Source organism: Aptenodytes patagonicus, chromosome 7 (genome assembly GCF_965638725.1).
Source record: "Aptenodytes patagonicus chromosome 7, bAptPat1.pri.cur, whole genome shotgun sequence".
In the NCBI taxonomy this organism is placed as follows: domain Eukaryota; kingdom Metazoa; phylum Chordata; class Aves; order Sphenisciformes; family Spheniscidae; genus Aptenodytes; species Aptenodytes patagonicus.
In genome coordinates this window covers 18,797,862-18,819,822 of record NC_134955.1, presented here as the reverse complement: position 1 = coordinate 18,819,822, position 21,961 = coordinate 18,797,862, and the positions used below count along the sequence as shown (strand labels likewise).

The following is a 21,961-nucleotide window of genomic DNA, read 5'->3' as shown; positions in this document are numbered from 1 at the left end:
GGAGCAGGACCTGGCCAGTCCTTTCCATTAGAAAGGGGCTGCTCAGGTGCCTACCTATAGCTTCAGAGCCGCGAACCACACACCAGACCATCCGAAACCCCTAGAGTGGTTGTTTGCAGTCCGTGGGCCCATGAATGCCCCAATTAATTTTTATCCCCCTACTCCCTCAGCCATGAGTCTTATTTCTGCTTTGAATTAGTCCAGCTGTAGCTTCCAGCCGCAGGGCACTATACATAGACATGGGTCTGGCTGTGTGTCCAAGTATGGCTGTGTGTCCAGCTCTCCACTGGCTCTGGCCCCCATCGATGCAGCCAAAGATCCATTGCCCTCCCCAAATCCCCAAAAAGGACCCTCCAGTCCCACCCTGAGAAGGTCTGGCCCTCAAAAACCAAGGCTGACACCAGCTGTTAAAACACCTATTCGGGTATTTATTACAACACGTTGTTCCAAAATACAAAAGAAAGGAAAAGAAAGTAAAGGGTAGAAAAGCACTGCCGTTTACAGCCTCCGGTAATAAATAAATAAAGACGAGGCAGGGGCAGGGTGTCTCCCCGGGTCCGACGCCGGCGCTGGCCAAACAGGCAGCGAGGAAGGGAGTGTGGTGGGGCTGGTGTCCAGAGCCTCTCTTCCCTGCTCGGGAGTCCCCAGGTATACCAGGGTGGGCGCAGACCCCCTCCTCGTGTTGTGCTTGCTGAGGAAGGGCCTGATCTTGCAGGGATGGGGGCGGGAGCTGAGGAGGCTCAGCCCCAGCGCGGTTGGGACCTGCCTGTTCCCTCCCCATCCACGGCTGCCCCAAAGGCAGGTGAGGTAGGAAGGGTGATGCTGGACTGGGACCCCAACGGGGGTCTGCCAGGGTCCCCCGAGAAAGGGGCGAGACTTGAGCTCTGCTCTCCGGTGCAGTCTCAGAGCAACCTTGGAAATGAGTTCAGCACAGCTTGATGAGAAGGACCCCAATCCACGGTGAAGCAAAGTCACGACAGAGGCAAGAGACCGTGCCCAGGCCACTTGGAGAAGGGCGGTGTTAAACCCTGCAAATTAAAATGACTCTTCATGGGGCTGGCGCAGTACGGAGAGTGTTTCGTACCACGGTGCAGACAGGGTTCCTCTTCCCTTCCCCTAATGTCTCCTCCTTCACCTTATAGCCAACTGGAAACCTCCAGGTTGTACAAGGAGCCCAGGCGACGGGTGTGAAAAACAAGCACTGGACTCTGTCCGCTTACGACACCCCGATTTATGTGTTGGATAAAGGCTGTATCCAGTCCCATGTCAGGAGCCATTCCTAGCCCCTTTCTGAATCCCTCCAGGTACTGGAGGCTGCTCACATCCCTCCTTGTTGCTCTGCCACTGAGCTTGCTCTAACACTGGCCACGTGTCCTCCCCAGGCTGTGCTGTCCCCAGGCAGGGGGAGCTCACTGGCACAAGGAGGACACTCAAGCCAAGAAAGTCCAGGGCATGTGGCTAAAACGGGGCACCAGTGCATGGGCTCAGCTGAGCGGGGTAAGCTTTGCAAACCAGCTGCGATGGCAGAGCAAGAAGCCCCTGCAGGTGACAATGCAGCCTGTAGGCGCAGCCAGCAGAAGAAGGTGAGAGGACCACAACCTGGAGGGAGCTGACTCCATGAGTTGGATGCCTGGGCAACGCTCCTTAAAGCTGTTACAAAAGCTTTAAGCTTTTGCCATTTAATCCTCTATTCTTGGTGCCAGTGAGTTCCTGCCTCTTGCAAACATGAGCAGGCACCTGTACCAGGGAGAGGAGCCGCAGGAAGGGAAGGGAAGAGTTAAGAGAATGGATCTGCCCTGGCTTTGGGTGTCTTTATACCCTTAGGAAGCACCACCCTTCAGCTCCTCTGGCAAGGGTTTGCTGGGCTGGGTTTGCCTCCTGGGGCTTGGGACAGCTGGGAGCTGTGCTGAGTGCAGCCCCAGCCGGGCTGCGGGGAGCAGAGAGAAGGTGTGATGGGGCCTTGCGTTTATTCACAACAGAGAAACAAAGAGCAACATACAAAGAGTAAGAAGCAAAGAAGTACAGAATCATAACCATAATAATTGTAATAATAATAATAAATACTCAAATCTATCATTCATAGATTGCAATGACAACACTGATAGCTTATTATCATTAGTATTAAGGATGGGAGGGGGAAGGGGACAACAGGAGGGGGTTCTAGGGGGCATCGTCTCCTAAGGGGCAGATGTAATGGGGATGGATGTCCAAAGAAACAAGCAGACAAAGAGAAGGGCCGGGAAGGCAGCAGGGGCTGGAGACACTGCTGCCAAGGCTGGGGACGAGCCTGCTCCGACCCAAGCCTCTGGCTCAGTGTTGCCGACCTGATTGCTGCCCTCCTTCTGGCTTCGCTCAGCCCCCCGAAAGGCGGCCGGGAAGGAGGTGGCTGGGAAGCTCAGCCCTGGGGACAGGCAGGGGCTGGAGGGAAGGGCAAAATGTTCTTCTAGCCTGAAGGAAAGCTGTGATTTGCTCTGTCCTTCATGTGGTGGGGAGCTCAGCCATTGCTGCTGCCACGACTGTCGGGCACTCAACGGCTTTGTTGGTTCCTCCCTTGAAAGGAGAGACCTTTCCTCTCCTCTGCTCACACTTCTGCCACTGTGTGTCCCTACGAGTAAATGCACCCTCATCAGATCGGTATGGAAAGACAATTTTTGGTTCCAGTGAGGCTTTGGTTTGGGTCATCTGGCTGTGAGAGCCCATAAAAAGACTTGGCTGACAGATGGTGGTGAGGGCTACCAGCCGGCACATCCATCCTCGTGATAACTCACAGCTCTCTGATTCACGAACAAAGTGGCCTATTTGACAGAGTCTGATTTTAAAAAATCATTTAAGTTAATTGCAAGCCAACTCAGTGACCCTGATGGCTTTGGGTCAGCACTGGCAGGAGACACTCAGGCAGGGCTGCTCCATCAAGGCATATTTCTGGATATAGCCTTAAAATATTGCACGAGAGGGCTTCTAGTGCACATGCCCAACATAAAGGGGAAGGATGAACGCAAAGTACATCAAAATAAGGCTGCAGAGGTGGGTCGTTGTTGGGGATGTCTGTTAGCAGTTATGATCTACGAATCTTAAAATCTACTTCTCTTTGCTCTGGTTTCAGAGGAGAGGGGAGTCCGTAGTGCTTAAAGCCTCAAACATGGCTGAGGAGCATCCAGGGGATGGCAGAGTGGAGATGACAAAAAGCAAACCACGTATGTGCCTCTTTGCAGGCATTCAGAGTCTCATTTACAACACATGCCCACTCCTTCCTGACTTACTCCAGCTGCTTTTTTGCGCTCATAATGCACCGTGTCAGCTAACGGGATGAGTTACATGAGAGCTCACTAGTGCCTTGTCTCATTTCCTCACCTGGCTGTGCCGACCTGTTGTCCTCTTTTTATTAAACCCCTTGGGAAGTCATCTAGCCCCTTTTCCATTGCCCAAAGCTACACCTAACCAGCTCCTGCCAGCAACTTGCCTGACCTGAGCTCAGTTGATCCGTGCTGGCACCAGCCCTGGAGGACTACGGGATGGGCAGGAACTGAGCGATACGGAGCAGAGATCAGCAGGCGATGACCCCTGGCATACTTGGGAAGAGATGCCACTGCCGAGGGCAGCAGGAGAGGAAGGGGGACCAGCAGTGCTGCTTGGGCAGGAGGCAGGCGACACTAACCCTGGGCTCGGGGGCCTTACCGGTGGGAGGACAAAGCCTTTTCCCCTCCCTCCTTGGACTTGACATCAATGCCCACTTAGGAGACCCTGCTGCGAGTGCAGCACCTGAATAGCTGCCTGGCTCATGGGATGGACCCAAATGCTTATTGCAATCTAAAAAGGGAGCTTAGAAAATAGTGTCATTGTCCTTTCACGGCCAGAAGAGAGAAATGTTCAGGTTGGCAACACTGAGATGGTTTGAGGTGGTTGCTGGAGGCAATAATGGGTGGCAGTGGGCTTTCAAGGGATGACTACGAGATCTCTCGCCCTCATCAAAAGCGATGTGGGGAGAGAGGCAGGTGGTCCCTGGCTCTCCAGCCACCCTCGTCCCTCCCCGCCACACCTTGGGGAACCAGGCAGGAGCACACGGGGGTCCCCAGCATCTCACCAAATGGCCCCATGGAAAACCAGAATAACTAAAGCCAGCCTGAAGAGAGCGAGGAGCCTCTGGGGACACTCGCCTTGACTGCAGACACAGAGGTGGTTGGGGAAGCAACCAGCTGAAGCGAGCAGCCCCGCCTCGCACGACTGCAGCTCCTCACGCCTCTACTTTGTGTTCAGTTTTAAACCTGAGATCATTTGGTTTTGTCACATGTAGTTTGATTTAAAGATAGAAACGAATGATGAGAGGAGGACCAAGGGAAAGGGAGAGAAACCATGTGGACCCAGAAAAGAAAAAAACACCACTCCAAGGATGACACAGGACACAGACATGCACAAACAGAGACCCCTGAGGTATTAGCTTTGCAAACTAGCGCAAGACAAGGGAGAAAGCAAAGACAGCCGCAGGGAGAGATGTGCTTTGCAGCGGAGGCAGTTCAGTGCCTACAGCTCCAGAAAGCAGCTTCTCAGCAAGCCTGATGTTAGGGTTTGGGGGCAAGAGCTTGGCTCCCCACTGGGACGGGGGGAAGCAGCCAAACGCCTCTGAAAATGAGTTGGTTGTGCCCCCTGTGTGCTTGCAGAGCTTCGTGTCCGGCCAGCTTATCACCTGCTGGAAGGAGGGGAGCCAGCCCGGAGGGGAACAGGGCCAGGTGAGTCCTGGCACCTGCAAACACGCTCCCCGTGAGTTTCTTGGATGTGAAGCAAAGGATGGGGGAAGCCTGAAAAACCACCGCCCTCAAAAGGAAAATGGTGCCCATACCTCCCAAGCAAGGTGGCTGAGGCCAGAGGGAGCAGACGGGCTGGGACAGGCAGGCAAGACACCTCCTGACAAGAAATCCCAACTACCGCCAGCCTCCTCTCCCTGCCTCCACTGCGGCAGCCTCCAATGCCTTCCCCACGTAGCTGGAGGTGACATCCGGCACCCTTCCCTCTGCTTCAGGTCACTCCCTCCTTGCCCCCTCCAGCAAGGATGGGCAGCCCAGGGGAGGGGAGGGGGGCACGGCCGGGGTGGGGACGATGGCTGGGATGGAATGATGGCCGGGATGGGGGTGATGGCTGGGATGGGGATGAGGGGAAGCAAACAGAGACCAAGGGGTGAAGAAGCGGCAGCAGCTTCCAGAAGAGAGTTTTCTGGCTCAGTTTGTGTTGTAAGAAGGTTTTATGGTTTGCTCGTTCGCTTGTTCATTTCTAGAAAAAGTGCCCAGAAGAGTCTCCTGTCCCCTTGTTGCTGTGCCCAGAGGGAAAGGGGGAAAATCTTTTGTCATTGACATGAGCTATAGAAGGAGCCACAGGCCTCAGATATTGCTTAGAAACTCGTATTTCAGATTTAAATACCATACACAGTAAAAATAGAGCTGAAAGTACCGCCCCACATTGTCTGCAAATCATTGCCAGAATGAACAGCTTCAATAAATTAAAAACAAAACAAAAAAATTGAAATATTATTTACGTCTCAATAAAAATTGCAGTAAAACCATTTACCTTTTCCTTTGTGTGTGTTTTCGGGTTTTTTTTTCTTTATATTATATATAATATATATTTATATATGTATAGGGCTGCTCCAGTGCAGCATTTTTAGGCTACTTAGCCAGAGAAACATGGGGGAGCATGCTTAGTGCACCGGGATGCAGGGAAGGGGCGGCTGTGGTCCCCCCCACAGGCGCTGTGCCCCATCTCCATGGGCAAAATTGCAACCCCTGCCCCTTCCCACTCAAATTTTACAGGCTGGGACCCCCTGGGGATGGGGGAGAAGGACCGGGGCGGGTGCAGGAGGGACACTAAGCATCCGCCGTTATGTTTCCCGACTCTGGAAAGACTCATCTGCCTTCACTTCAGTTTCAGCGCGTGCGCTCCCGAAAATGCACACGCGGGTATAAATACAAACCCCCAACCCTTCCGTCCCCCTCCCCTCTCCCCCCAGCTTAAATATCCCCCCGCCCTGTCCCTGTTCCCGCTCTCCAGGTGCCCCGGGGGGGTGTCAGGACACCTCGATGATCTCCATACTGCCCGAAAAGCTGGACTGTTTGCCGATTTTGCCCAGCTCTTCCCGGGTCCTGCTCTCGGACATGGTCTCCTCAAACTCCATCTGGCAGCTCCTCCGCTTGAACTGCTTCTCGGCGCCGGCCTCCTCATGCCAGCTGTGCCGCCCATCCCGCGGCTCGGCCCGCGCCTTGTCCCTCAGTCTGATCTCACAGCCGCCCGCCACCCCACTGCAGCCAAACGGTGGTGGATATGGGCCGGTGCTGGCAAAGAGGCTCCCGCCGCTACCGCTGGCGCTGCCGGAGTCCATGCCAAAGTACCAGCCAGCCTCGCCGGAGGGGGTGCCAGGGGATTCCAGGTGCACCCCACTCCAGGCAGTGGTGGTGGTGGTGCCAGGAGCGGTGGCTGGCTGGCTGAGCCGTGGCGGCAGCCCGTCCTCGGCGCCGGGGCTCTTGCGTGTGGCACAGGCTCCGCCAACGTTGAGGCTGAGCCCATGGGCCGGTGAGCCTGCCGGGTGCCGGTGCTTCCGCCGCTGCCTCACCTTAGCCTCCAGAAGGAGGTCGGGCCCGTTTGGCCGGTCGGGGCTGTCCGCCCCCGGGGAGAAGGGGCCAAGGCCGCCAGGGCCCGAGGGGCTGTCTAGCTTGCAGAGTTTGGGGGCGTCCCCGGGTCCAGGGGGTCCAGGGGGGTCCTGCCGTAGGCCGGGGGAGTAGGCAGACTTGATGTCCAGGGAGAAGGAGCGTTTCAGGCGGTTGGTGTCCTGGATGCGCTCAGAGGAGAGGTGCAAGCCGTTGAGCCCCTGCTGCAGGGTGGTGGGCGACAGGACCTTTGGGGTCACGCCTTGCCGCTCGGGGTCACCATGCGGGGATGCCAAGCCAGCGCCTCTCGGCACCTCCTCGGTCTTCTCTGAGGTAGGTGGTGGGGGGTGCCGGCCACCGTCAGCTGTCTCTGCTGGGTCCTGCTGGGCATCCACCTCACCCCGGTCGCCCTTTGACTTCAGGGCCTTGAGGAGCTTCAGGCTCCTCTCGTACTCCAGGAGCTGGCCCAGGAAGTTGAAGTTGGGTGAGATGGACGGGCGACGGTCCTTAACGAACCTGTCGAGAGGCACAGACAGTCCCAGTTGGTGCTTGGTCCTTCAGCAGGTCACCCCTACTTTCTCAGCCTCTCTGGGGAGAAGAGGCATCGTCCAGGACCTTCTGACCCTCCAAAGAAAGGAGTCTTGGGAAACCATGGGGCCTCGGGATGCCCCAGGGGTAGAGCTGGGACTGCCTCCCCTCTCCATTTTACCGCTCCCAACCGTTCCTCATTGCATGCACTTTATGAAGGGAGGTTTGGTTTGGTTTGGTTTGACCAGGACTTAGCCAAGGTAAGACAGAGCTTCAAGGGAGCTCCCACCCCCTCCTTCTGGGCTCAGCCTGCTTTCCTTCCCTGGAGTGAACCATACCGGCGTAACTCCTCCCTGCCCTCCGGGGAAAACTCACCTGTAAGCATCATCTGACGACATACCCATGGTCTTCATGATGTAGGCGATGGCGATGGTGGCCGACCGGGAGATCCCGGCCAAGCAGTGCACAATCACTTGGCAGCTGGACACCTTGGCCTTGTCTGATGTACGGTAGAGGAAACAGAGAGAAAAGCATCGATGCGGTCAGAGATGGTGAGCAAAATTACTCTAGCCTCCCTCCCCAACCTTCAACCCCTTTGTGTCAAAGAACAAGGGTTGCTGGGAGTAAGACCATGGAGGACAGAAGAAGAGTTCAGGTTTTGAAGGCTGAGAACTGGAGGGTCTGCAACTATTCTAACAAAAGCTCACCAATGAATTCAATGGACTTGTCCAGCCAGGGAAGCAGCTTCTCACAGTAGTTGTCATTGACAGGAATGCGCATGAAGTGACTATCACAGATGAAGTCTGGCTTGGGACAGGAGTTGCTGGCATTGAGGACATAGCTTATCCCGTTCTGCGTCATCAAGTCCTGGTGGGAAAGAAGTGATCGAATGATTGGCTGAGTTCAGCCAGCACCGAGTGCTGAAGATCTGCCTTGCCATGCACTCCCTGCCGTTTCCCATCCCAATATATTCTCCTGTGGGTCTCCCACTGCTGCCTTGGCCTAGTTGATGGTAGGACAGCAGAGACCAGCTGAGAAGGTTTTGTCAATTTAGATGACACAGGTTTAAACCTCAGAAGATCTTTACTTTGGTCCAAGTAAAAGTCAGCAAGACCAAAGACACCTGGAAGGGGGTCCCAGAGGGGAAAACCCAAGAACCCCAGTATGAGAGGAATAGGAAAATACAAGAAAGAAAATCAGTGAAAACTCTGGCTGAAAGCTTTGAAAGTATCAGCTGAGGGAGAGAGGAGGCATCTCACCAATAGAGTGGGGCAAGTCATTGGTAGCACCCTGTGTTAACCAATGTCAACCCATGTCTTTGCTCCCACATCCCTCAGAAACACATTGGGAGTTCTCACAGACTTGTTAGTTGTTCACAGTTCTTCACTGTGAACATACACTCTTGTGTTGGGACATAGACAGGTGGTGAGGGGAACCATCTCTTCCCTCTTTCTGACACCGGAGTGAACCTGGACTTGTTTTCTGTGACTTTTCTGCTTTGGCCATTCAACGGCCACCATCACTGCCCATATTTCTGACTCAATAAAATGCAGTGGCACAAGGGAAACTTTAGGTAAATAGGGTCAGATGAAAAACTGCAATGAGGGCGTGAGGTTTGACCCACGGGCCATCCACCAGGGAACTGGCTTGCTGGGTGCGTACTGCTGCATCCACACCAACCTCCATTCCTTCCCTCCCAGGGCCACAGCCAGCTTCACCTATATGCAGTGCTGACACCAAATGTATGGCTCATCTGACCCCCGTCTCTTTCCCCGTCCCATCAGATTAGGTATCACCTGTACAACTGGGGGCAGGTTGCTTATAAAAAATGGGGGAACATCTGTGCCAGCTGCTGGGTCTCAGTGCCTGGTCTGCACTATTCCAGAGAAGACCCAGAATTAAATGGGAGGAGAAAACATGGAGATAAAAGAGTCCTTCCACACATCAGAGTGTGTAGGGAGCTGCCATGTGGGATCTCTCCTTTGCAATGTGCTAGAAAAGAGAAGCATCGCCCATGACCCTGCTCTGCTGCTTATGAATAGAGCATCTTCTGGCCACATCGTGGGGATGGCAGAAAACACAGCTCCAAAAGATGAACAAAACCCTCTGAGGAGGCGGGGAGGGAAGGGAACCATCAATTTCGCTGCCTGACATTGGCTCCTCAGGAGACCGCACCAGGATTTCGGCCCTGGCTCTCCAGTGGCCAGTTCCTGCCCACCCCAGCCCCAGCAGGCTCTGCAGAGCCTGGCCTCAGCTCAGTGGAGCCAGCCCAGCTCCTGGGCTCACATTCTTGGCATTTTTCTCTTTCATTTCCTTCTATTCCCTCTATATAATTTCTCTCCCCCTCCTTTCTGTCTCCAACCCACCTCCGGTGTTGTGGTCCCTCTCCCCACTCGCTTGCCCTGGGCGAGGACGCCTGGCTGGCTCCCTCCTGCCCGTGATAGGCAGGCGCCCAGTGGCATTTTAACTGCAATTCCTCTTTCTTTCTTCTCGCAGTTATTTTTCCTTTAAACAAAATTCCTTCCCTGGCATGACATCATAGCACAGCCCTTCCAGCACCTTTAAAAGGGCACTGTCCCTCTTTTCTCCTCTCTCCCCAAAGCAAAACTTTGCTCATGTTTGGGCCTCCTGAACAAGCCCCTGCTCCTGGCCAGAGCTGCCTGTCCTCGTGCTGTCGTGGCTGAATACCCCAGCTTGTTCCCACTCTCTCTGGCTCCCAAGGGGATCGCAGCATTGCTGAAATTGGTGTTATCTGGCAGCCTGGCTGGCTAGGCAGGTGGGTGCAAAGCTGGCTCCTGTTCCATGTCTCCCTCCAGCTGTGGTAACTCCCCCTCCAAACCCAGGTGTTTTCCCGGCCATGCTCCTCCTGTCCCTGAGTTTGCTACGGGCACTTGGGAAGAGTTTGACCACCCCAAAGCTCATCAATATAAGACGACTCATCCTGCGACCACCCTCCCCAGTTCTGCCAGGCTCTGCCTATGCACTCCCTGCCTTGAGCGTCCTGGTAGGGTCAGACTGACCATGTGTGGTCCTCCCACTGGGCAGGAGAAGAGTCCTTAATGCCCTCACCCCTCTGCACGGCTGGGGTCCCAGATGGGACAGGGTGGACGTGTCCCCTTGACAGGGCCGTACCTTGTTTAGGACGTCTTTCTGGGAGCCCAGGTAGAGATGCGGCAGGATGCGCGTGGGGCCGACGTTGGCCACGGGCAAGCATGGCTGGGAGATGCTCATTGGCAGGATGGCAGCTGGCTTCCCCTCGCAGAGCCCCGGGAAGCAGGAAGAGAAGGTGGCAAAGCCTCCTGCGGAGAAAATGGGGACATTGAGCTTGTAGCAGTGAGGCTGAAACCATCAGCACCTGGCACCCTGAGGCCCGGGCTGGGGACAAAGCGGTGATAAACCTGCAACGCTGAGAACAGAGCCTTGAGGAGGAAAAAGCCACCAGCCATCGCTAACCAGGGCAGACACGTTGTGATGACTGTGCCACACACATGGAGAAAGGAATGGAGACCCAGCTCTGATTTTTCCTGCCGCAGCTGGATATTAACGCATACGTGAGGCATCCTGCACCCCCGTCTGCTCTTCGCAACTTCATTCAAACAAATGACAGGAAGAGAAAGTCCTTTTCTTGGCTGCCTACTACTCTGAGGACAACCAGGGTCACTTTCTGATAGCAAAACCCGCCAGGGCAGGATGACGACAAGCAAGCCCACCGAGGTGCAAAGCTCCCTGGGCTGGGGAGGTCAGCCCAAACCTGGCCGCAACAGCTACACTTACACATTGTGGTTTCTGAGAGATGTCCCCTCTGCCCAGCCCCACCCAGCCCATGATTTCCGCCACATCGGACTGGACCGCCACATCAGTACCTGCAGGCCATTGCTGTTTTTCATGCTCTGACCTTATTGAATGTGACAGCAAGCAGCGCCCAATTTACTGCACCAAGCTGCTGGGCAGTCATACACAGCTTGAGCATCTCGAAGCCCAATATTGAGAGAAAACCCCCAGCTGGGGCTGCGGTAGGTGGCATCTCACAGCCAGAGCTATCGCCATGGTGTCTGGCACGGTCAAAAGCATGGTCTAAATGTGAATAAGCCTGCCTGAAAGCCAGTCCCCAGCTCAAGCAGTGAGAGCACTGACTTGAGTAGGGCAGCAAGCGTTGCCCTGCCTGCATGGTGGGCAGCTCAGGGAGCTGGAAAACCTCCAGTGCTGTTGCATGTCCTGTGCGATTGCGTAAGGCCACTGGTGATCCTGATTTGCTCTTGCTCACCGATCCCGTTCTCTGGGATAGAGCCGGGTCTGGCTAGTGGTGGCCCAACCTCACTCCCCTCCAGCTGAAGACATCTGGGCGGCAGCTTGGTGCAACAGAGAGGACCTTGAGTCCTATCAGCGCAACCAGTCTCCCTTGAGGTTTCCCTAGTCATGTGAATGAGCAGATGCAGCTTGACATCACCCAAAGGGCAGAGAAGACTTTGGGGCTTGACCGCCTCTGACTGTCAGAGGGACCAGGATGCCCCCATGACATCCTTCTGAAAGTCCAAGTCTCTGGACTCAGCACCACGGGAATCCCTGGCCCATCTCCACAGCTAAACAAGACCTTTTAATGAGCCTTTAGTAACGACTTTTCCATTCAGTCTCTCTCCCCTTCGGAAGCAGGGCAGCTTTGGCACATTCTCAATTTACCTTCTCCAGCACCTTGCCAGCATTTCTGCTGACCCTCCTGGAGCACCTCCTTGGCTGCTGGTGTGGCACCAGGCTCTGGCGGGGCATGACTGGTGCTGCAGACAACCCACCCCACGCGTTTGGGAGATGAAGGTGATGGAGAAGGCAGAGCAGCGCACAAAATCATGCTCACACCACCTGACATCCAAGGTCGTCCATCACCCTCCAGCTCAGCAGCTCCTGGTGTCAGCTCCCACTGCCCCAAGAGGAAGGTGTCCTCCAACCAACCTCTTGTGTTTTCCTGGCTGGCAGCTAACAGCTCCCAGCTTCAAAACCTGGCCAAGCCGGGAGGGGTAGAGTTAAAGCACCTTATCTTCTCTAGCACTTCCTTTTCTCTGGCTCCTTCTGAAATGACATCACCTCACAACTGGGACATTAAATCAGAGCGAAAGCAGGAGGCCCAGCGCAGGTGCAGCGCAGCTCCAGTTACTGCTCATCCCTGTGCTGCGTCCCCATTGCCAAGGAGCGTAAATCACCAGCCAGAGCCTTGCATGGACATGTGCGAACTCCCTGCTTTGCCCTGCGCTTGAGCACACACCGCTCATGCCTGGGGGATGCTCAAGCAGAAACCCTGCGAGAAGGGTTTCCTTCAGCTGCCCCCAGGGAAGCCTGCAGCACATGGGGTTCAGTGGGGCGCAGATTTGACCCCTGGACTTGTGCAAAACAACTTGGGAATTTTTCCGAAGGAACCCGGCACATTTTTGGGGAGCAATGTGCATGCAAGCGCAGCCCTGGGGATCAGTGTGTGCTCTGGTCCCCAGGTCCCCAGCCTTCCACACTCACTCGTACCTGTCAAGAGCCGCCCAGGGCTGTGTACAGCTTTGTATCACTCTTTAAAAGCCAGGAGCGTGGAGTGATCTCATAGTTAAAGCAGGTCAGGGCACGCCGCTCTCTCCCCCTTGCCTGCCTCTGCCAGCACTTGCCCGGCAGTAGATCCTCTGCCAGCCCTGCCTGGGGAAGTCCAGGCAGGGGCAGAGGGGGCTGTGAAGCAGGTGGGGATGTTTGCAGAGAGTGGCAGCAGCATGCTCAGCTGCTGTGCCTACCCTGGCACACTGCCAGCAACCGGAGGATGCTGGCACCTGAAATGATGCCCACAGCTCACCCCACTTGTCCCAAGCAAAGCCTCAACCCTGTGTCTGGGAGCCTGGGCATGCTCCCATCCCGCCTGTCCTCATTTCCCCCGTGCTTGCAGCTGCTAAGGGCAGCCCGGGCTTGAGGAAAACCCTAGAGATGGGTCCGGGTACCCAACGCCATCCCAACCTTGAAGCGACGCTCACCCCACCCCATGCTGGCTGCTCTAGCATGCCTTTCATTTTTAGAAAGCAAAGCAGCTCTTCAAAACAATCCCAAAGGCAGTGAATGTCCCTGGCTGGGCTCCAACCGATACCTGGGCTTTCCCCCTTCCATACCCCGGGCCACGGATCCCAACTTTTGCTGGGAGAGAGCAGCAGAGCCCCATGGGGTGAGGAGCCAGGGCAGCACTGGGTCTTTCTAGTCTTTCCTCTTTTATTCACAGTGCTGGTGCTGGGAGCGCTGTTTCTTTTGGCACGTGGGGAATTAAGCTCAGGAAGGATTTGTGTATGACATGGAGCAGGTGCTTGGGGATCTCTGGTTTCTTCTTGATGCTCCCCTCGAGCCTGGGGAGGGCTTGCTGGGCAGCATCCCTGTGCGACATGGCCCGGTGCGCTGCTCATCGCTCCAGTGCTCCTGAGGGCTCTGAAAACCATTCCTTGGAAAACACAGTGTCTTTCTGCCTCCTGCAATTACCTGAGGCAGAGGTGGGGCCCAGGAGGAGAGGGGGGATGTTTGGGCACAGGGAACCAGGCCAGAAGTGGTTCACGCCTTCACTGCTCCTGCTGAAGATGGAGGAAGGAGAAGCGAAGAACCAGCATCAGGCAGGTCTCTGGGAGGGCTAGGGTGAAAATCACCCCCCAACTTTGGGGGGTTCATTCAGCAATGCCCCCAGAGACATAAAAGCCCTTAGCGGTGTCCAGCTCAAGGTGGGGCTGAAGAGAAAGGCAGCTTTCGGGAGGGAGGGGAGTGCTGTCACCCCCCCCAGAGGAAAGAGGGAAACTGAGACACTTAGTGCCAGAAGAGTGCAACAACTGAAATCTCATTTCTTCCCCCATCCTGGGCTTCGCTCACATGGTGCTGACCCTCCCTTCCACCTCCGGCTCTGCCCTGCATAGACCCCTCCGGGCTAGCCCCCAGCCCTGCTCTGCATGGCCCTGGCGGCAAACAGAGGAAGGGAAAAAACCCCCACAACTCCCCTACCCCCATCTTTGCCAGGCCCTTCCCTCTGCACATTTTCCAGCTGAACATCTATGACAACCTTCCAGTCAAACTGGATTTGTTGGGAGAACAGACGCCACAGAGGGAAGGTGGCCAGCCCGGGAATCCTTCTGGAGCCCATCCATCAGCCTGGGGGGAAATGCCAGTAGCACCTTTGAATAAGACCCTGTGGAACCAGCACTGCTGCAACTCTTGGGGAGCCCTGCGACTTTTCCCCCTGAGCAACAAACTGCACAGTGAGGGGCCCCTTTGTCAGTCTCTCTTTGCACCAGTGGCTGCGTAAGACCATGAGATGGCTATAACCAAAATGAACAAAAAGCCCCAGTGCTGGTGCTGGGCTGACAGGCATGGAAGGAGATCAGAAGGTGGAAGGAGAGAGGTGTTGGACTGCTGACCTGGGACCCTGCTGCACCTGGGGACCCCTCCGTTGCCTTGGCTGTCACCTTCAGTTGGTCTCTGGGGGCATCCAGCTCATGGTTGGGACACTGACAACATCTCAGACATCACCTATCACTTGCAAGTTGCCCTGCTCCCCTCTCTGCCAAGGCAGGGCAGCAGTGGTGGTGCAGGGAGGGTGACACAGAAGGTGACAAAGTCCTGGCTAGGGACAGGGACGTGGTGTGGCATCGTTTTCCTCCTGGTGGTAAGCCCCAGTTTTGGGGATTTACAATCCGTTGAGCTGCACGGGACGTTAGGGGAGATGCTGCTGGAGGTGTGGGGCACATTAAGCAGAGCTATCCCAGCTCCCTGCTGCTCCCTGCGTCCCTCCCTGCACCAAGGCCGTTGTCTTAGGCTGGAGGCATAAAGTGGAGACAGGGAAACGACGGGCCTTGAACACTCTCTCATGTCTCGCTGACAGCTGCAGACTGCCCATTCATCTCTGGCCCCATCGACTCACCTCCTTCAGAGTCCCTTGAAACAACCCAACAGCTCTGGCCTCGATGCTGCGCCCCACTGAAAGGGCTGCCCAGGACACCTGCCTCACCCCAAAACCGCTCTTCAGGAGAGCCATGTGTCTCTTGAACACCCCCAGCCCCATGAGTCTCCTAAATGCCTCCCCAGAGGCATACACCAAGCAGCAGGGACATGTCCTGTTCGCCAGCCTCCCATGTGCACGATGGAGCACATCCAACGCAAAGCCCCCCAGCAGGAAACAGGGAAGAAGAAGTGACATGTCACCCCGCTGTGCTGTCAGCCTGTGGCAACAAGGAGGAGGGGAACAGGCACAGCCAGAGCTGCAAACCTTCCCTGAGCCAGCAGCTGCTGTGCTGCACCCCACCTCCTCACCCCCAGCTCTCACACCAGGAACTGGAAGGAGACCTGGGGGGCGTATTAAAGAGGTGGTTTATAGCCCACCCTCATTGCTCCTATGAGTGTTAAAAAGCAGCTGCCAGAGCTGCTCAGAGACCAGTTCCCCGTGCAGGTGCTGGAGCTTTTGCGGCAGCCCATGGCCCCACCAGTGGGCTTTGCGCCTGTGCTCGTGCTGAAGACCCTCTGCCCCCCTAAAGCTCCCGGCAGCCGAGGGGGCTGAGAGACGCTGGGCTCTGCCCAGCTCTCATTAAAATGCCTGCGGTGGCTGAGAGCCGCTGCCAGGGCGGCACGTGGCGAGGGGCAGCGGGGCATGCAAGTGAGCACGCGCCTCGGCTGCTGCTGGAGCAGCCGCCACGCCATGGCTCCCTGACTGCTGTGCCAGCTCGATGGCCAGGATGGTACCTGGATGCCCCCTCCCCATCACCCAGCCCCCTGGGGACATGCTGCTCCCAGTGCCCTGACACATCTGTCCCCAGGTGTTAAACCACCTTGCTGAATTGAGGCATGGCATGAGATGATGAGAGCTGAGGGGACCTGCAAAACCCCAGCCCTCGCCTGCATCGTGCTCAGCCTTGGCAGGGCAGTGAGCCCGAGTGTTTGGCCAAGCATCTCTGCGGCAGGTTGAATTGAAGGAAGGAAAGCGGAGGGGCCAGGCACACTGCACGTCAACCCCCCGAGCCGCTGGGAAAATCCCTCTTTGCAAAATGCTGTCTCCTTCGCTCTCGTGCTGGGTGGGAGCCTGTTGGTGCCAGCAGCTAAGCCGGATGGCGTGATGAAACACTGCTTACTGTCACCTTTACTCACTGCACTCTGGAAAGCTCCGGGGCTTTGTCAGTGCTTCCCGCTGCCTGGGATGTTTCTGAGTTTTCCCCTGCCTCCATCCTTGCTGTTTCCCTCTCAGCTCTGCAGCCCCTGTTGCTTTTCCCCAGCCCTGCCAACAATGCCCAGTGCAGGCAGCCTTGCCAGCGATGCCCGATGTGGGCAGCCTGCTTGCTTGCATGCCCTTTCCACCGGCCTGGGTGAAATCCTGGTGCTCCACAGCCTGGCCAACTCGCCCTCTCCTGGCTGATGCTCCTTTACTTCCACACATCTCAGTGCATTGGAGAGAAACGTCCCCTGTCCCCACTGCGTTCCCCTGCCTAGCTCCCGTGCTCTCCCCCAGCCCGGGTTTCACCCTCCCTTCACTCAGCACCAAATTTCATCACCCCACTGCTGGCTCCTTTTTTTTTTCCAAGCAGTGGGGATGAGAAAGCTGATGAATCAGCCCTATTATGGATTCATGTGAATTCCCCGTTTCCCCAACGGTCACCCCAAACAACCTCTGTCCATCTGCTGCTACATCACCCTGCTGCCTCCCAACCTGTGCCAGCCCCCCCGGCCTCCCCTCCCATTCTCCCAAATGAGCGGAAAACATCCTTAATAAAAAGGAAAAGCGGCAGAAAGGAAGCCCTCCACCCACACAGCCAGGGACACACTCCCTGAGCTGCTGCACTTGATTTTCCTCTGGTGACTGTGCCTGCTTTGGACCAGCCTTACTCGTTCTCGTTTCGTAAAGAAAAATGTGTCATTTCCAGGAGTGACTTATTACTAATGACATCATCACTGGGTTATGTGCTTCATGCCACAAAAACCTGTCAAGCACTTTTAGCAGGCTCCCATTTTAAGTGGTGATGGACGGTAAGTTTCTTGATTCAACCCTTTGGTAATCTAGGTCATTCCAGGCTCGGCATATTTTTAAGCTGCTTCAGTTAATATCCCCTTCTTCTGCTTGCCCTTCACCCTGGCACTGGGGGGTGGAAACACTGCAAACCCCCTTTCTGAAAGAAATCCCCCTGAAGATGGGCAGGCAGCAACCGTGCTAGCAAAGCGAAATGGCTCCGTCGGGCAGCTGCGTGCGCGTGGGCAGCAGCGCAGCGCTCTTTCAGCCGATTGCTCCTTGCACACCTCGCCACCCTCGCTTGTCCTTTCCTCACCACGCACTCCCCTTTGCCCGGGGCGCGGACGCCCACAGCCTCAGTGACCCCTCCAAACCAGCACCCGAGGGAGCAGAGTTGCTGGCGGCAGAGCCTGCCCTGGCTCCCGCAGCCTTCCTCCTTCCCTCCTCCTCCTCCTCTGCTCCGTCCACGCCCTTGCCAAGCTTGCCTGGATGGAGAAGTGTTCAGGGGACCCCAGAGTGGTCCCCCCTGGCCAGGCAGCCTCACCGGACCCTGCACCAGATGGGAAAGCTGCCTAATGTCGGGGACCACTGCAGATGCCCCTGCCCGCTGCAGCAGCCTCTCACCTGCCTGAAGGAGCTGCCCGCTCCGTGCAGCTCCTTTCCTGCTGCTGCCTGCAGGACCAGGCTAGCTGCCTCCGCAAGCGCTTCCGCACATTGCCCGTGGCTCCCCCTCCGCATGCTCTCCGCTCGCCTCCATCTCCCCGCTCGCGAGCTGCCTGCGCTCTTTGTATCACCAGCCATCGCACTCCGCTCCCCGTCGGCCACTCAGCAAAGGCAATCTCCGTCCCCCGAGCAAAGCAGGGCTCTGAGCAGCCCCCTCTTCCCCCTCCATCCCCATCGGAAGGAAAGGAGCCGGCTGGCTGACAAACCTCTCATGTCCCTGCTCTCCTTCATCCTCCGCACCCTTATTTTCAGCTTCATCTGCCCCTCGCGCATGTCTGTCCAGAACTGGTCCTCGGAGGGAGCAATCATTACATCCACAGGCATCCAGGCAGCTGGGCTGCGGCTCGCAGGGGCACCTCTTGCCTTAGCAAAACAACAGCTGGAGGGCAAACAAAATACTAAAAAAAACAAAAAAGTCCCGCAGCAGCAGAGTACCGCCAGCCTCCGCCGGCTCCAGCCTTCAGGCTGAAAGAATAAAAAGCATAAAAAAATCGAGCCGGGTAGGGGGGCCCGGTGTAGTCCCCTTTCCCCGGCCGCCCTCCTCCTCGCCTCTCACTCCCTGCGTGCGCGGCTCCCACTCCAGCCTGAATGAGCTCAGCCCATGAGCAACAGCCCTGCTGATCCATCCACCGCCGCGCTCATAGCGCGCTCATAGCGCGCTCATAGCTAACGGGTCAGGCATGCAACCGCATTCCTTACTCAGCACACAGACACGCAGGAGAACGCCGGGCCTGACATATGCTTCACTTGCTGCTTAAAGGCACAACCGCGATTTTCTCGCCCGCCCAAAGTCCCCCACAGTGAGTGGCTGCGGCAGGAGATGGACTGCTGCACCATGCCGGATTTGGCCCCGCGGAGTTAGTTTGGGGACAGGGACTTGGAGGGAGGAAGCTAATGCCCACACCTCATTTCAGCACCAGCCAGGGTGGTGTGTGATCAAACCCCCATGCCGAAGGGGGATGTGGCACCGCTCTCCATCCCTGCTCCCTGCTGCCCCCCATCCAGTGACAGGCACCCCATGGCTGTGCCCCATCCTGCCCCCTCCCCACAGCTGCTCCTGGCAGGACCAACGTGCGTCCCCTGGGGTATGTTTAACTCTGAACCCCAGCGCCAGGAAGGGCGATGCCATGATCTCCATTTCCTAAGGGGGAAACTGAGGTACAAAATATTAAGTAACTTCTCCAGGGTTCTCTGCTGCAGGGCAGAGCTGGGGACCAGACAGCAGGTCCCTAACCACCAGCTCATCTTTCCTCTTGATGTCTCCACTGAGAGCGTCACATCACCCAGGAGGGATGCTCATCCTGGAGTGGTTTCAAACAGCTGGAAGCAAACGAGTCCCAACAGCTGGTGGGGAAAGGTGCCGGCGCTGGGCTGCTCACACCTGCGATGGAGTTATCTGCCCAGTCCCAGTGGAGAAGGACTGTGGTCTGGAGGAGCTGCACCCTCCGCCAAAGCCTTCTCATGTGCAAATGTCCAGCAAGAGGGGGTATGTAGGAAAGGGCTTTCCTGGTCCCGCTGGGGTCTATCCATCAGTGATGGCTTCTGAAGCAGGTTGGGGGTTGATGCATTTTCTTCCTTGTATTTGTCCTGGGGAAGAGAATTACTTGTCCCCCCCTTCCCACCCGCGGGACTCCTTAATACGTCTCCACACAGCTCCTTACGAGTTTATTGGTCTGAGCCCAGGCCTCCAGAAAGTCATTCAGGATTATAGCAAGCGGAGGAGCGAGGGGGGGGGCATGTATTGTGCCTTTGAAAATCTGAAGCTTTATGGGCTGAAAAACCCCAGGCTGAGCCATATGTGAGTGACTTCAGTGTTTTTCCTTTGAATGACATCACATGAGATGAGGTCATTGGCATTAACTAAGTGCTATCCCCTCCCCCCCACCCTGAGTGGAGCCAGCCTCCTAACGAGCCTTGTTGTTGTAACAAATATGGTTTGATTATTATCAGATGTGGGTCAGAGGTTGGATAAAATTCAAAGCATGCTCCAACTAGGCTGGAAGAGAGGAGCAGCCTTCCCCCAAGAGCTGCGCTCCGGAAGCGGCTCCCACAGCAGCTCCCCAGGGGGTCCATGGTCCCCAACATTTGCCACCTCCATCCCTACGAGGGAGGGCACATGATGCTGGTGGCCAGTGCCAATTGCTCCCAGTAATGGAGATGCCTCCATCTCCACTGCTGCTGCGCCAGCGGTGCTCTACCCACGCTGGCGGGCGATTTGGCTGCAACCTGCTCTGTCGGCTGCGCTTGGGGCTCTGCTGGGTGGAAACCATCACCAGGTCATGCACGGGCAGCAGCCGGCCGGCTGCTGTGTACCAGCAGGGGGGAAGTTGCAGGAAGCACGTGGTGAATTAGGGAGTGCAATCATCAACCTGTCCCCAACCCAGCGGTCCACATACATGAATTTGCCTTCCCTTGCTGCCCTCCGGTTGCCTGACTCCCTCAGGCTTGTGAGAGCCCTCAGTACAAGTTATTTTGGTACTGGCAGGTTCCTTCAGGATGCATTTGGACCTAGTTTTCGTCTCAGGGCTGCAGCTAGGGAGCCGGGCACGACAGCACCATGCAGTCCCTGATGCAGGAGGCTCACTGGTGTCCTGTGTCCCTCTGACCCTCAGCAAAAGACAAGCGAGCAACCCCCTTCCTCCATCAGTGTGAGGTCCAGCCACATGGAGATGCTACCCGCAGCCACCATTCCCCAGGCAGCGTCCTCCTCCCCACCTTCTTCACCCCTTTGCCAGGACCAGGGTAGGGGTTGGGAGCTGATGCTGGGGGGCACTGGCAAGTAGAAATGAAAGGCAACATCTGTAGCACAGAGACATATCCCACGTATTGCCTGCTGCCCCTCGGCCCCTTTCCCCAGGTGCTCCTCCTGGCCAGGCTGTCACCCATCCTGCCTCCAGCCCCTATTTAGGAGACAGAGGTGCATCACCTGGGGAGCGATGCCCAGCCTCACCAGCCCTGCTTCGCTCTCATCGCCACAGCGCTCACCAGCAAAAAACCTGCTGCAATGGGTTGGAGAGAAGCATGCAACCTGCCTACAAGAGCAGGGAGCAGAAAGCCCCTGTTCAGCACCTACATACCCACTGCAGCGGTACCTATAGCCTGGCACAAGCCCAGCTGGGCAGCAGCCAGCGGTTCCTCTCTCCACCCCGTGCCGGGACCTTGTAATAATTGCCAGCGCTGACCTTTCGCAAGCGTGCGTCAGGGGCCCGGGGAAAGGGGGAGGCAGATGAGGGGAGGCAGGTTCCTCAAAAGGAAGGAAACCATAACTGGGCAAGCGGCTCCTGCCCATTAGGATCTCTTACTGGGGAAGTTGCCTTCCTCCCGTTGGCTTTCCAGAAATGAGAAACGAAATAACACGGCGGTTTTGTAAGTCTTGGCAACCAGAGGGCTGCTCTTCTGTAAGCCCCTACTCCTCCGTCCCTCTCTGCCTTCGGCCTTTCACTCGCCTTTTCTGGGTCCAATGGTTAAAAACACGGCTGGAGGGGGAGGGGAAGCTCCTCGGGTAATTATAGAATCGGGAAAACAAGTTGTCTGACGACAGCGTTGCTAAACAGGGAGGTTTAGAGCATAGGTCTGGAATACAATCAGCTTGCACATACGTGACCTGGCTTAACCCCTCACAGAGATGCAGCCACCGGTCCTGCTGGGGCCGAAACCCTCCCAGGCATCTCCTGGGCTGGTGGAGGGTGGGAAGGGTGTACCTTACCCTGCCACCATGCCTTGGGCTGCGGAGACCGGGAGCAGTCCCTAGGGCCACCGCTGGGCTGGGTGGCTGGGGCTGGATGCCAGCACCAGCTGGATGGGGGCTGGAGGGCGAGAAAACATGGTCCTGCCCTGGCCAATGTGGTCCCAGATGGCTTTTTCTTTCTTAGGTTTTAGATTATTTTTTTCTTACATTAGGTTTGTAAAGATGCCTTGACCCTGGTTCTGGATCCTGCTAAGCTTTTAGCTTCAGTGTCAGCCATGACAAGTTTTGCAGATTAATTTGTATTTTTGCTGCCTTTCGGATGCACATGCTGTCTCCAGCTCCTGGGACTCTGACTAAAAGCAAGCCCCCTCTGCTCTGCCCTGCCCATGCGCCGCTTTTGCACCTGCCTAGCTCAGC

General features: G+C 56.4%; 1 protein-coding gene across 5 annotated transcripts in view; it reads right to left on the bottom strand.

Annotated features, from left to right (window-relative positions):
• Nucleotides 1-6,012: 6,012 nt before the first annotated feature.
• The window catches only part of DUSP8 (dual specificity phosphatase 8), a 42,539-nt gene continuing 26,590 nt past the window's right edge, over nt 6,013-21,961 (bottom strand). For 4 of the 5 annotated variants that reach the window (XM_076344206.1, XM_076344204.1, XM_076344207.1 and 1 more), the window contains exons 4-7: nt 10,290-10,456; nt 7,865-8,024; nt 7,533-7,656; nt 6,013-7,145 (exon numbers count right to left, since the gene is read on the bottom strand). In XM_076344206.1, the coding sequence (XP_076200321.1) occupies nt 6,053-7,145; nt 7,533-7,656; nt 7,865-8,024; nt 10,290-10,456 (1,544 nt within the window). In that variant the 3' untranslated portion in view covers nt 6,013-6,052. Of the gene's footprint in view, nt 7,146-7,532; nt 7,657-7,864; nt 8,025-10,289; nt 10,457-18,062; nt 18,414-21,961 lie in introns of those variants that run through there. The other variant, XM_076344210.1, reaches the window with a different exon arrangement.